At 46.9% G+C, this 14,133-nt stretch overlaps 1 protein-coding gene across 1 annotated transcript in view; it reads left to right on the top strand.

The window, feature by feature from the left end:
- The window catches only part of MCF2L2 (MCF.2 cell line derived transforming sequence-like 2), a 304,618-nt gene that overhangs the window by 121,355 nt on the left and 169,130 nt on the right, over nucleotides 1-14,133 (top strand). The window contains exons 6-7 of the mRNA XM_065411462.1: nucleotides 1,395-1,511; nucleotides 5,710-5,859. Coding sequence (XP_065267534.1) covers nucleotides 1,395-1,511; nucleotides 5,710-5,859 — 267 coding nt within the window. The remainder of the gene's footprint in view (nucleotides 1-1,394; nucleotides 1,512-5,709; nucleotides 5,860-14,133) is intronic.

Here is a 14,133-nt window from a genome sequence, read left to right as displayed (position 1 = left end):
GACAGGGATGCAAGGAGAAACATTATTGACACGTTGTGTATGCTCTGTTCGTGGAGGACTTCAGTTTCGAGGGCCCTTAATCCGGTACCTTTCTTATGTGCTTCTCTCCATGCCAAAGCTCCCCTCTACTGATTAGCCTTCATTTGCATTTTAATACATTTCTAAGCTGTGGCTGATTATGCTTTATTGGCTAAGGCAAAGTAAACTGTCTTTCTCAACCTGCTGTATAAAACTCAGCCCATGCCCCGTGTAAAGTTCATGTTTGCCTTCAGCCCAGTGTATGGCTTTATTAACAAAGTAAACAACAATCAGTTAAACAAGAGCAACTCAACCCTTCTCCACAGGCCTGGCTGCTCCTACGATTCCTCCTGCAGAGATGCTCAGCCCATACCACATATCCTCTATCCTCAGACACCCACTCCCATCTCCCTTTTCTACAGGTGGAATAACAACCCACTAGCACAGGACGTTTGCAGAATCCCCTTAACTTTCCCCAAAAGGATCAACACTTGCTAGCAGGGTGGGGTGTTTGAGGCAAATCCAGCCAAAGAGGAAAAGAGCTAAAGAAAAGCTAGATTATATTATTACATTGACTGATGCAGCAAACAAGGGTGTTTTATGTATTTAGTCAAAATCTGGTATTTCAGATGTCTAATTGTGCTTACCCGTCACCTCCATGTTGCTGCTCAAGTCATTGTGCATTCCAGCTGCTAAGAAAACAACACTGTACATTTAAATGTGTGTTATTTGCATAACTGCTTGTGTGTGATTGTAGCAGAAAATTTGGGTCGATGTTCTTAAAGATATGCTGTGGGAATTATTGCGGGAGAAGTTCTATGGGCTGTATTTTACAGGAGGGGATCCCAGTGGTCCCTTCTGGCCTTGGAGTCTATGAAATCCATGAATCTGAAGCTTAATACAAATCTGCCTTTCTTTCATTGTGCAGTTCTAGTTTTTAAGGTGTGCTGGGAAGGTCGCTCATGTAAGGGTTAGAGCAGGGAAATAGGAATCAGGACTCATGACACCGGGGTATATGAGGAGTAACTTCACTGAACTCAGTGGAGTTACAGTGGTGTAAATTAGAGGAGAATCACACCTTCGGCGTCTAGTCTCAGCACGCCCCTTGGCATACTTGTAGGACCTCCCTGTCCCTTGATTTCCCTGTCTGTAAAATAAATATTTATCTATATATCACAGAAGTGCTTAGATGAAAGTGCAGATATACATTATAAATAATGACAAATTATTGGCTTTGTTGGAACTGCTCAGGGTCTAAAGTCAGCATGGAATTTGGCCATACACATATAAGGTGAATAGGGAACCTAGGAGGAAGGATCTAAAGTGCAGTGTTATCTCTCTCAATTAATACATTGTGTTTGGATTCATCATTGCAGATCATCATGTTAAATTCTGTTTCTGATCTACATGGCTATATTGACAAAAGTCAGCTAACTCGGGAGTTAGGGGGAACCCTGGAATATGGCCACAGTCAATGGATACACCATCGAACTGTGAGTATTGTGTCTTGTACTCATTCAATTCTGCATCCCGAAGTCTCCAGGCGATGATTTCAACTTAAATATTAAAGGATGATTCTCCAGTTAAAGTTAGGCCTGTGACTTTTATTAGAGCTTGATGGAATCTACTCACCCAAATCCACTACACAATGGAGGGAGAAAAGACCCTCCAAAATATTGTAGGGGCTTGGCAAGACTGGTGTGGGAAGCTTACATCCAAATGCTTCTCTGTAGTAGGATCCCAATTCAACACAGCACCTCTATGCAGCAAAGCAATGAGACTTCAGCACATGGTTAACGTTAAGCATGTACTTAAGTGATTTCCTGAATCAGAGCCTAAGAACCTCATTTTAACGAGAATCAAATATTCCTGTGTTTGTGAGGGAAAAAACACTGAAGCCACTGGATTTTATTTTTACTCCTGGGGCAATTCTGCGCCAAAAAATTAAAAATTCGGAATAAAAAAATTAAAAATTCTATGCACAATATTTTAAAATTCTGCAAAATTCTGCATATTTTATTTGTTAAAATAACGCAATATACTCACTCTGGTTTCAATTATTTTGATAATTTATTTAAACCTACAGTACAATGGATGGAGAATGGGAGTGGGGAGCATTGGAGGAAATCCCCAACCCCCCTTTGTCTAATAGTAATGTAGCTAGTATTGACCCTTTACTTCTAGTTATTAGTCAACAAATATATGCAGCCATATGCTCAGTGTTACATCATAGGCAACTGAAGAGCAAGTGAGGGCTGGGGACTCAAACTCACAATTTATATTGGCTACTGACCATCTCCAGAGAGGTCAGTAGCAAACAGTTCCTGGAGCACATTTTGATAGGAAATTTTTTCAGTCCAAAAATTTAGACCAGTTCTAATCGCTAAAGCACCATAAGCATTTATAAGGCCATGCTGTCCTTTACAATAAGACTTCTTTATACCACTCTGACAATGTAAAAGAACCTTAAAATTTTTACACCTGTTTTATACTCCTGGGAGAATTCACTAAGAACAATGGGAACAATTCACTAAGCAGGCAGGCTGCTACATTCTGCTCTGCCTGAGGGGACAGAGCCTGCCCCACACCTACCTCCTCAGAAACACCCCCAAAGCCCTGCCCCTCCACGCTGAGCATACCACAATAGTGAGTGAGAGGGACAAGTTGTCATCCTGGCACCCAACATTTGCGTCTTCACTGACTTCACTGGAGTCACTCCTGCCTTACACCAGTGCATAGGCACCATCTTTATGAGTTGCTGGGGGGTGCTGGACCCCTGCTCCACCCCAGGCCCTGCCCCTACTCCACCCCTTCCCCCAATCCCTCGCCCTGCCTCTGCTCCGCCATGTTCCGCCCCTTCCCCCACAGCGCCTCCTGCACACTGCTGAACAGCTGATCCACAGCGGGCAGGAGGCGCTGGGTGGGAGGGGGAGGAGCTGAATTGGGGGGGGGGCTCCCGGTGGGTGCTCAGCACCCACTTTTTTTTTTCCTTGGGTGCTCCAGCCCCGGAGTACCCATGGTGTCGGCGCCTATGCACCAGTGTAAGAATGAGATCCTCCTGGCCCCATTGACGTCAGTGGGAGTTTTATCACTGACATCCGTGGGACCAGGATTTCACCCTAAGAAAGAAGCAAAACAGGCCCCGAGTCTCAACGGTACTGAAGAGATACCTTTATGAAAGACAAGAAGTTGTTGTCCCTTCTGGAGAGGGTGACACATGTGGATTATTTGTGGGCTTTGCAAACGGTCACAAACTTGCAATGTCATTCAGTTTAAAAAAAACTTAGCTAAAGGAAAGTCTGTATTGTGTATTATGGACAGAAGATGCTAAGCAGGGCACATGTGTGGTATAGATACTGTGTCTGGGTTTTGGAGGGTTTATTGGTTAAAATTTTTCTCTGCCCCTTTTTTAACAGTCGCCCAATATTTGTTTTACACTGAGCACATAGCATGCAGCTCGCATAGTTGTTAATCTAGAATTTCAGCCTTCACCGGAGCAGGAAATCTTACAGCAACCAAGCTAGAAACTACCACCTATGCATTGCATACCTGGCCTTGACAACTTCCTGAGCGCAGTTGTAACTAGCTTGGTCCGAGTGCAAACATTTGGGAGAGAGAAAGCAAAGTAGGACTCGCTAGCAGCTATAAGGAATGCAATCTCTGCTTGTGCCTAAATAAAGTAGGGCAGTGTTCTTGTAACACGAAGGAATAAATCTCATGCAGCTACTTGATGCACGATAAAAAGCTTTTTGTCACAGCGGATGAGTTTGATCAAAGTATTTCACCCTGAAAAACTAGTATGGGAGTGAGTGGTTTGAAGTGTTCGCATGCTTCTTTCCATAGCCTTCAGAACTCTCACTTTCTTAAAAAAAAGAAAAGAATTGATCAGTCTCGATTTGGTTATGAGAAATAGTGAGAAATGTGTAGGAGCGTTCAAGGGGTGGAAGGGCAACTTTACTCAAAGTTGTGTTAAGTTTTCAATAATGATACGGCAGTGGTTCCCAAAGGAGGCATGGAGGAACATTCAGGGGGTGCTGCAGGGCCCGGGCTAGCCCCTAAGGAGGGTAGAGAGGGAGCATCACCTAGTCCCGCTCCGCCTCCATCTGCAGCTCCGCTCCCAGCCACGGCCCCAACCCCACCCCCAGCCATGGCCCCCAACCAATGGCTTCCGCTCCCGGCCCCAGCCCTGGCCCCAGCCTCAGCCCCCTTACCCCTGTTCATGCCCCTCTTCCCCCCCTCCCGGAGCCCCAGCCCCGCTTCCGGTCCCAGCGGTGGGTGAGCGTGGATGAGGTAAGGGGGGGGCCACGACCATGAAAAGTTTGGGGACCATTGCAATACAGGCAAAGGACTGGAAGGGGATGACTGTGGAACATTGCTTCAAGTACAGATGGGCATTCTGGATTTGTATATCCTGATACGTGAGATGTAGACAGATATTCTCCCTCAGTGAGGATCTGACTGTAAAAACATTAACCAGAAAAGGCCTTGCTGAGTACTTCAGTGTCCCCTCAGCCCAGACAAGTCCTTACATAAATGCTTTCGACATTGCAGAATATTCTAGTGGGCTTCACACAGGACTGGGAGCCAGGATTCTTTAAGTTCTAATCTTGGCTCCCACACCGACACCCTGTGGCTTTGGGCAAGTCACATTAGCTCTGGGAATTTCCCCAGCAGGGAAATGGAGGTGATTGCAATTGTTGATCTGCCTCATGTAATGATGCGCTGCCTGGGTTGTCAGCAGGACTAGCACCTGGGATCTTCAGCACCCCAGCACCAAACTCTACAGCTTGAGCTAAAGGACTAACTCCATTAGCTAGTAGCAGTATTAACCTGTTATCCCATAGCGGACCATCCACTAGAGCAGCGGTTCTCAAACTTCATTGCACAGTGACAAAAATTATTACACGACCCCAGGAGGGGGGACCAAAGACCGAGCCCGCCTGAACCCCACCACCTGAGCCCCGCCATGAGTGGGGGGGGGGAGGGGGCAAAGCTGAAGCCCAAGGGCTTCTGCCCTGGGCAGGGGACATGTAACCTTAGCCTGGGCAGTGGGCCTTTGGCTTTGGCTTCAGGCCTGGGAGATGGGGCTCGCGCTTTGGCTTCAGACTTGCTGGGGCCCATGGCCAAAACCAGCCTTGGCAACCCCATTAAAATGGGGTCCCGATCCACTTTGGGGTCCCAACCCACACTTTGAGAACCCCTGCACTAGAGGGAGACGTGACACCCTTCACCACTATGTTACTTTCACCACTTCAGAGCATGGTACCATACACTAAGACAGGGGTTGGCAACGTTCGGCACACGGCTCGCCAGGGTAAGCACCCTAGCGGGCCGGGCCAGTTTATTTACCTGCTGACGCGGCAGGTTCGGCTGATCGCGGCCCCCACTCGCCGCGGTTCGCTGTCCCGGTCCAATGGGGGCGGCAGGAAGCGGCGCGGGCCGAGGGATGTGCTGGCCGAGGGATGTGCTGGCCGCGGCTTCCCGCCGCCCCCATTGGCCCGGGACAGCGAACCGCGGCCAGTGGGGGCCGCGATCGGCCGAACCTGCCGCGTCAGCAGGTAAATAAACTGGCCCGGCCCGCTAGGGTGCTTACCCTGGCGAGCCGCGTGCCGAACGTTGCCGACCCCTGCACTAAGAAATACCATTGAACTGTGAAATAACCAGCTCTGTATAATGCTGCTGCTGTTCCAGGCCATTGAGAACTTTGCCATGACGGTGAAAACGACAGCACAGATGCTACAGACCTTTGGGACGGACCTGGCGGAGACTGAGCTTCCCAACGATGTGCAGTGCACGGAGGAGCTCCTCTCCTCCCACACAGAGCACCACAACAAGCTGAAGGTGAGTAATGCTGCGTAACAGCCCTGCCCCCTGGTGCCATGTAGGATTTCCCAACAGCAGGTTTGCTCTCTGCATTGATTCAGCCTTCACTTGCTCCAGGGAGGAGTGAAAAATAAAGTGCCATTATTTTTTCCCCACTTGCTACATAACTAGTAATTACCTAATGCACTTTAGGAAGCTACAGAAGCTGGCATTAAATTAATGCTAGAGGCTGGCCAATAGATGTGCTAGAACAAGAGTCCTGACTTTTTGGGCTTGCCTGGTAGAGGACTGGCTGTTCCTGTGCTGGTTGAAGGCAGAATGGGTACGAGTTTTACCTCGTGCTGTAGATTGGCTCTAAACGTCGGTTTTGCCTCGTTCCTTTCAGATGGCAACGCCTGGCATTAACAATCTCACTTACCACGTTATGGCGGAGTGGTCTAAGAAATACCCACGCTCCCTGGCTATGCTAGTTTCTTTCAGGAAACCTGGCAGCTCAGAGCAGGTGTAGATGACATGGAGGTAGAAAGCACCAGTGCTTCTCTACTCCAGCACTGCCATTGTTATTAACACCAGGGCTAGTGCCAGAGGTGGAGAGTTCCCCAAAAAAGGCTGATACCGACGAGGCCCCTCAAAACACACTGTCACATCCTGGCAGTGTCATCCGAGGCCTTCTATGGTGGATAAAGTGTGCAGTTTACTCTGTGTGTGTGTGTGTGTGTGTGTGTGTGTGTGTGCGTGTGCGTGTGCGCGCGCATTCATTCATGTTCCAGAAGAGAACTTAAAAAACAAGGTCTTGTTTGCTGTGTGTACTCATACAAAGGGTATGTCTACCGTGCAATATACGCCCAATATACGTTGTTAGAACTCAGATGAGCAGACCTTGGGTTTGTTAACCTAAGGCTTGAGCATCTACACTCGTTTGTAACCCCAGCTTAGGAATTGTTGAACCCTGGGTCCCAGCCTGGGGCTCCAGCACCTACAGTACATTATGCAGCCCGAGTCCAACCACCTGTATCCCAGAATTCCTCCCAATATGTGGCCACTCTAGCCCTTAGTTCGTGGTGCAGTGTGCGAAAACTTGTCTGTCCAGAGGACAAAGAAGGTCGATCCGTGGGATTGTGGGATGCTTTTGGTGGACTCCCAGAGCGTGAGTCCAGGGGGGCTGTGTCTACACTGCAAACCAATGGGACTTGAACCCAGGGTCCCAGCTTGACTCAGGCTCAGACCCTCCACCTATGTAGGGTCCTGGGACCCCGGGTCCGAGCCTTGTGTTAGAGCGATTTATGGGTGGACGTAAGGGGGGCTAGGGTTGAGCCTGAGTTCAACTCCTGGGCTTACACTGCAGTATAAACATACCCTAAAAATCCCATGGTAGAGTTCTTAAGAATAGGGTTTTCTCCCTGGTATCTTGGGCCCAAAATATCCCTTCTCCCTTATAAGATGAAGTACACCAGCTGCTGTCCTATCCCCTAGGTAGATGCATATCAGTGAGGCTACGTGTATAAAGGACACAATCCCATGTGCCTTCAGCATGCAATGTGGCTCTCAGCACATGGCACGATCTGACCCATAGTTTGTAAAGTGCTTTGGGATCCTTGAAGCCGCTGAGTGTTGAGGGGGTCTAAGCTGTGAATGCACCCAGAGGCTTTGTAATGGGCATGTGCTCTGTAGATTTAAAACACGTATACGTAAGCGTAGAATATTACTAATTATTCTTGTTCTATTGTACATTGAACCAGAGTTTTCAGCACAGACGAGTGCAGGCTGCAGCTGTAAATGTTTGTGCCGCATCTCTGCTGAGCCTGAAGCTTAGCTGGGCGATGCAGATTGGGAATTGGATGGCACTTGAACGTTTCTGAATGGTTGCTACAGTTGCATCGATAAGGGTTGAAACACCCTCCCTGCACATCAATGCACAAAGGTTAAAACCACAGGAATGTGGCTGTTATTGCAGACCTATTGCACTCTTACGGCAAGCCATGAAGTCCACTTGCTGGTGGGAATTCTCGGGAACCTAAATCCCTGTCTGCCAGGCCACACGCGTGGTTGGGGGATGCCTTAAAATTCAATGAGATCCTCTCTCTCCTTGGAGTTGAACAGAATCATTCTCTCGCTGCATTTCAGCTCTTGCATTCTGAGTGGATGTTTTCAGCTGTTGGTCAGGTCCATTGTGTGCTTTCGGGCTTTGCAGCTGCATCCACTGGACTGCCCGTATCACACCTTTCAGGAGATTCTGATAGGATCTTGGGCAGATGCAGCTGACTTCAAAGCGGTGTTATTGATAGAGTAGGATTAACAGGAGTCTCTCTCACTAGCACTCCTACCATTCGGCAAACCTAGAGCTGCAGAAATCACTGACTCCACTCCTGCCACCGAATTCACTCTATATTTTCCACTGTTTTTCTTTGTCTTTCCCTTGCATGTTTGACTGAGGGCTCATAATAGCATGTAGATTTAGACAGCGCTTTAGCTTTTCAAAGCATTGAGCAGACAGAAACTAGTTAATAGGAAGAGTTGAAATTAGGAGACTGGATATTGTTCTTTTTCGCCTGGATCTATTCTGTCCTTTGGCTGGGACACAACGGCGGCGTAGTAGGGCCAGACGGTGCTCCACTGAAATCAATGGGAGCTTTGCCATTGACTTCTGCAGAAGCAGGAGCAGACCTTAATTAGTCAATGTGCTGTTGAGATGGCTGTGGCAGAGGTAACTGTACTAGAAGGATGCTAAATAGTTATTTGAGTGAACTGAAGTGAGCATCCTCTGCTGAGTTGCATTGCCTTCTCTTGGCAGCCGTGGAAGTACAGCATTCTAAAATCAGTCCTGAAGTCTGCATGGAATAGATTGATGAAAGCTATGGTTGCCACCCATCTGGTTTTCACCCGGACAGTCTGGGTTTGGGCTGGTGTGTCCGGGTGCCATTTGACAAGCCCTGATGTCTGGTTGTTGTTTTTTTATCTTTGGAAAAGGTGGCAACCCTAAGCGGAAGGAAGGAGGCAGCGCAGCAGCTGCCACCGCCGTCTCCGGGGCCAGGTTGCTCGTGCAGCTCGCGGTGTGCAGGGGCGGGGCCTTGGGGGAAGAGGTGGAGAAGGGGGTGGGGCCTAGGGAAGAGGCAGAGAAGGGGGTGGGGCCTAGGGGAAGAGGCAGAGAAGGGTGGGGCCTTGGAGGAAGAGGCAGGGCAGGGGTGGGGCCTCGAGGGTCCAGTTACCAGCCATTAGAAAGGGGGTAACCCCCATGAAAGCGTAGGGCCTGATTCACAGCCCAGTGAAGTCAATGGAAAGACTTCCACTGATTGCAGTGGGATTTGGATCAGCCCCTTATTCTGGGGATAATTAAAGATGGGAGCATGCCAAGTAAGGTAACTCAGTGTCTCAGGAGCTTTGCTGCAGAAAGCGGAGGCAGATTGCGTCAACTAAACTAATTCAGATACATAACCGGAGGAGGAAGATCTATTATTAAAATTTTGTCTGAAGGAGGGAAGCACTAAAACGAAATTGAATTTTTATTAATTCACAAAAATAGATGAAACAGCTCTCGGCCATCTTGCTTTTCCCTCTTCCTGGACTCCTTCCCTGAGCGCCCTCTAGTGTTCTCAAATAGCTATTGCATCAGCTCACTCCTGCTCTGTTCAGTTAGCATTGACTACAGCATCCGGCACCTCCAACGATTTAAAATGAAGGCGACTTTCCTTTGTGCAGCCCAGCTCAGCCTGAGAGTGAGAATGAAGCCCAGTGAGACAAAAACTTATGCAAATGTAGCAAAGACTATTTAACGGAAATCCTCACAAGACTTTAAAATGCGTTTCAGAGCAATTTTATGCTCTAGTTCCTTACTGTGCCATCCCACACAAAAGGAGCACGCTATAATTCAAACCCAGCCACAGCCGCAAATTGCACAAGGCCACCAGTGATACCGAATCAACCTCCTTTTAATCTCTGGTCAAAACAAACTTTAAACAACTACTCACTTAGTGCCTCTACTTACCATCCACCTTGGGTACTTATCTGGCCCCAATTACCACAGTACCTGAGCACCTCACAATCTTTAATCTGTTTATCCTCACAGACCCCCTGTGAGGTTAGGGCAGTGCTCAGGGTGGATTTGATTTAAACCACTAGTCAGGAAGACTCAATTTAATCATGGATTTCTATGGAAAAGTGCATTCTTGTTGGTTGTTATAACCTTAATACATATTCTTCACAACTCATACATAGATAGACGTAGGTTTCATTTTTAGAAGGTACACACTATACATTTTTAAAGTGATTTATTTTGAAAACTTTTCAGATTATTTGTACAGCTATATCAGAAAATGAATGATTGTTTGGTTATTTCATTTACCAAAGGTAATTGAAGGAGATAGTTCACCTCCCAATAACTTCATAAATATCTCCAATTCAACAGGTTAATCATTCATATTTGGAGGATTTTCTTGCCATGCTGTATTAGGAGGAGAACGTCACCAGAGAGACATTTAAATTATTTTATTTAACTAAAACAACAATGTTATGTATTCTGGATTTTTTTCTTCAACAGTAAACATATAATATTTTAACAAAAGAAGCATATAAATTTTTGAATTTAGTTAAACATTCAAGTTTTTTAAAATCAGTTTTGTTTTTGTTAAAATGGTTTTTAACTAAAATAGTTAAATGAAATATTAAAAAAAAAATTAAATTGACTATGTCAGTCAGGTCAACATGAGAAACTTAAAATATTGGCTTCTTCAGCTAACTCAGTCGTCTTCACCTTCACTTTCCTGTTTGTTCATAATCTGGAAAAGAAAAACAAGCTTTCCTGCTTTTTCAAGTCCCAAACGATTTCTCAATTTGGAATGAATTAGTCCAAAGGAAGAAAATACTCTTTTTACACTGGCAGAAGAAGCTACTGCTGTGAAAAGTGAGATTATCACTTCAACGGTCTCTGAATCCAAGTGCTTAAGTGACTTCCACCAGTTCAGTGGTGTGACTTTCTTTAAAACATCATCAGAAAACATATATTTCTTGAATGGTTCTTATTCCCAAAGTGGGTCTCTTTTACGGCCTGCTGCCATTATCGGTTTTCCCTTCTAGTGAGAGAATGGTAGATCCAGGAGCGGCGCCAGGGTTTTTGGCACCCTAGGCAGTGGTCCTTCCGCGCTCCCAGTCATCGTCGGCAATTCTGCGGCGGGGGGGTCCTTCCACGCTCCCGGTCTTCGGGGCACTTTGGCGGCGGGTCCCGGAGTGAGTGAAGGACCCGCCGCAGAATTGCCGCCGGAGCGCGAAAGGACCCCCCGCCGCCGAATTGCCTCCGAGGGCGGCAAAATGCCGCCCCCCCCAAATCCTGGCGCCCTAGGCAACCGCCTAGGTCGTCTAAATGGAAGCGCTGGCCCGGGGTAGATCTCAAATCAATGAATGCTACACTCAGAAAGACCTCAAGATTTCTGGAATATGCTGCTCAAACAGTTTCACTTTTGTTTCTACTGCCTGTCCCTCCAGTCTCACATTTATCTCCAGACTTCTTCTCCTTGTCCAGATCTATTCCGCCCCCAACAATCTTCTATTCATTGAACTTTTTGAAACTTTGCACTTTTAGAGAGAGGTAAGAGATTGACTCTGTGTACACAAATTTGCAGAGGGACAATAGAGTTGAGGTCTGTTATTTCTCACCTCTGTATATTATTTATTTATTTAAAAACATTTTTGTTGTTAACAAGCATGTTATCTCTGGAGACACAAATCCACAGTTTGAGAACTGCAAAACTAAGCATCTCTGATGGTATCTTCTAGACTGAGCACTGAGTCCCATTGGGTAGATAGAAAGATTAACCTAAATAGTCCATACTAGGGTTACCACATTTCAATCCTGTAAAAAGAGGACACTCCACGGGGCCCCACCCCAGCCCCAACTCCGCCCCTTCCCTGCCCCCGGTCCCACCCCAACTCCGCCCCCAGGGTGACCAGAGCAAAAAAAAAAAAAAAAAAACGGCAGCAGAGGGAGGCCCGGGAGACGCAGGGGGAGCGCGGGGCAGGGGGGAGTGAGTCCGGCCTGGCCCCGAGCCCGCAGGATTGCCCCAGCTGGGTCCCCGCAGCAGGCCTGGGCTCAGGGTTTACGCCCCGGGCACCAGAGCCGCAGCCACCGAGCGCCACGTGCTTGGCCGCTTCCACCCGCGGCAGTGGGAGCTGCAGCAGCGGCTGCTCCCGAGTCTGGCTGCCCAGGTGGGGAGAACGAACAGCCGCCACCTGGCCCCGGAAAGTTGGAGCCCAGGGAGGAGGTGGTCCCCTTACCATGCCTCCCTATTTTCCCGGACATGTCCTGCTTTTTGTAAATTCCTCCCGGACGGGGATTTGAGGACCAAAAAGCCGGACATGTCCGGGAAAAAATGGACGTATGGTAACCCTAATCCATACAGAAGCCCCTGGAACCCCATAAAATTGGGCCCCTAATCCATGAACAACTGGAACTCATTTGCAAAAAATTTCTTAAACATTACATGAATATATTGTCTCATACTATAGAATTAGAATTTATAATCCCTATTCCATGATGAGATATCTTGAGCTGTATCTTAATTAAAACTATCTTTAGATAGGTTTTTTCCTCAAAAAGCATTTTATCAAAAAAACCTGATTTAAATAAAAAAAATCTGATTTTTTTTATTAAAAAAAACAAAACATTGATTTTTATCCACCCTGGCAGTGCTATTATCCCCATTGTACAGATAGGGAACGGAGGCACAGAGACACCGTGACTTGCCCAGGGTCACACAGGAAGTCTGTAGTGAAGCAGGGAATCGAACGTTGGTCTCTAAGTCCCAGGCTACCCCAGGGTGTGCAGTGATCACTCAGTGCTTAAGGTACTTGCAAGAGATCTGCTTTATTCTGGGTCCGATTCCAACTGGCTGTGCATAACAATACTCTGTCCGGGAAACTCAGCCCGAAAGATAGTCCCCAATACCCCGCTCCCTAATCCTTGCACCATCTTTCCTCTCTTTCCTGCCCTTACCCCAGGCTGGGGATTGAGACCCTGGCATTTGTTGAACTTCTTCTGTGGATGGTATTGTAAGCCATCTGCTATGGCTTAGCGAACAGGGTTCAGCAGAGTTCCATTGTGTGCTAGGACATCTCAGTGGTGACATTTTCCGGCCTTGTAAACTGTCTACACTACAAATCTGAAAGGGGTCGTTTTCAGTTGGATGCCAAGAAATTATATTTTCAAAATTACTAAAAATATTTAGTTTAGAAATGGAAGGACGGCTCTTACTGATTGTTTCCTTTTTTACAGCCAACTTAGGGGTGTGACTCCTACCATTTTAGTGGTAGGGTTTTTTCATATACCTTGGGGGATACCATGATCAAAGCCAAGCATAATAACTGCAGTTATTAACCATACCTATTTATTATTGAAGAAAGGAAGAAAAAATGTTAAACAAAACTACAGAAATGACTGAACCCAAATGATAAACTGGTTTACCTCTGTTATTTTGTTATGCCTTTTTGTGGAGAATTTTTAACAGAGCTTACATTTTTGTGAGTGGGCCCACTTGTGGTAGGGCCCTTTTTTTGGTAAATTGAGCCCAGGGTTTGATTTCCCAAATTATTGAGAGTCCATTCTTGGTATTTTGTAGCTGCTTAACTGTTTATAAATGGGCAAAATAATTTGTGTAAAGGAAGGTGACACCTGTTGATTACTGGGGATAACAACAGAGTATAGATGGGCAAGGTTAGCAATCGTAACTAATCGGATGGTTACCATATGTGAGGTTAGGAAGGAATTTTCCCCCAGGACAGATTGACAAGTGATCTTGGGGGGTTGCACCTGTCTCTGCAGCATGGGTCACTTGCCAGGATTATCCGGGTATAGCTCATTTAATCATTTTCCTGACAGTGTGGGGGTCTTGAGCACTGGTGCACCTCAGTCCCACCTATTCTTTGCCTATGGCACAGAATAATCTAGTCTCCCGTGATCTGCAATACTTCGGTCTAATTCTGATGGTTGGGGTTAGCGAGTGGGTGCTGGGGGGTGTTAGTGCCCCGTGATATATAGGAGGGCAGACGAGATGAGGTAGTGATCCCTTCTGGCCTTAAACTCTATGACAGAAGGAGCATTTTGGCCAGTCACAAACCCAGAAAACTCCAGAATTATTCTGTCCCTCAAGAGACACCAAAATCATTATTGTCACTGATCATGTCAGGTTGCATCTCTTCGTTTCCAGGCAGGTCACTAAATGCAGCTTCCTCGTCAAGCACCCCTGCTTTGTTCCAATGTTCAATCCCTACAAAAATACCCTCCATTGGCAATGGCAGTGCTTCTCC

The sequence above is a fragment of the Emys orbicularis genome, chromosome 9, assembly GCF_028017835.1.
Source record: "Emys orbicularis isolate rEmyOrb1 chromosome 9, rEmyOrb1.hap1, whole genome shotgun sequence".
NCBI lineage: Eukaryota > Metazoa > Chordata > Testudines > Emydidae > Emys > Emys orbicularis.
Note: the sequence above shows the minus strand (reverse complement) of the source record. Positions and strands in the feature narration are given on the sequence as shown.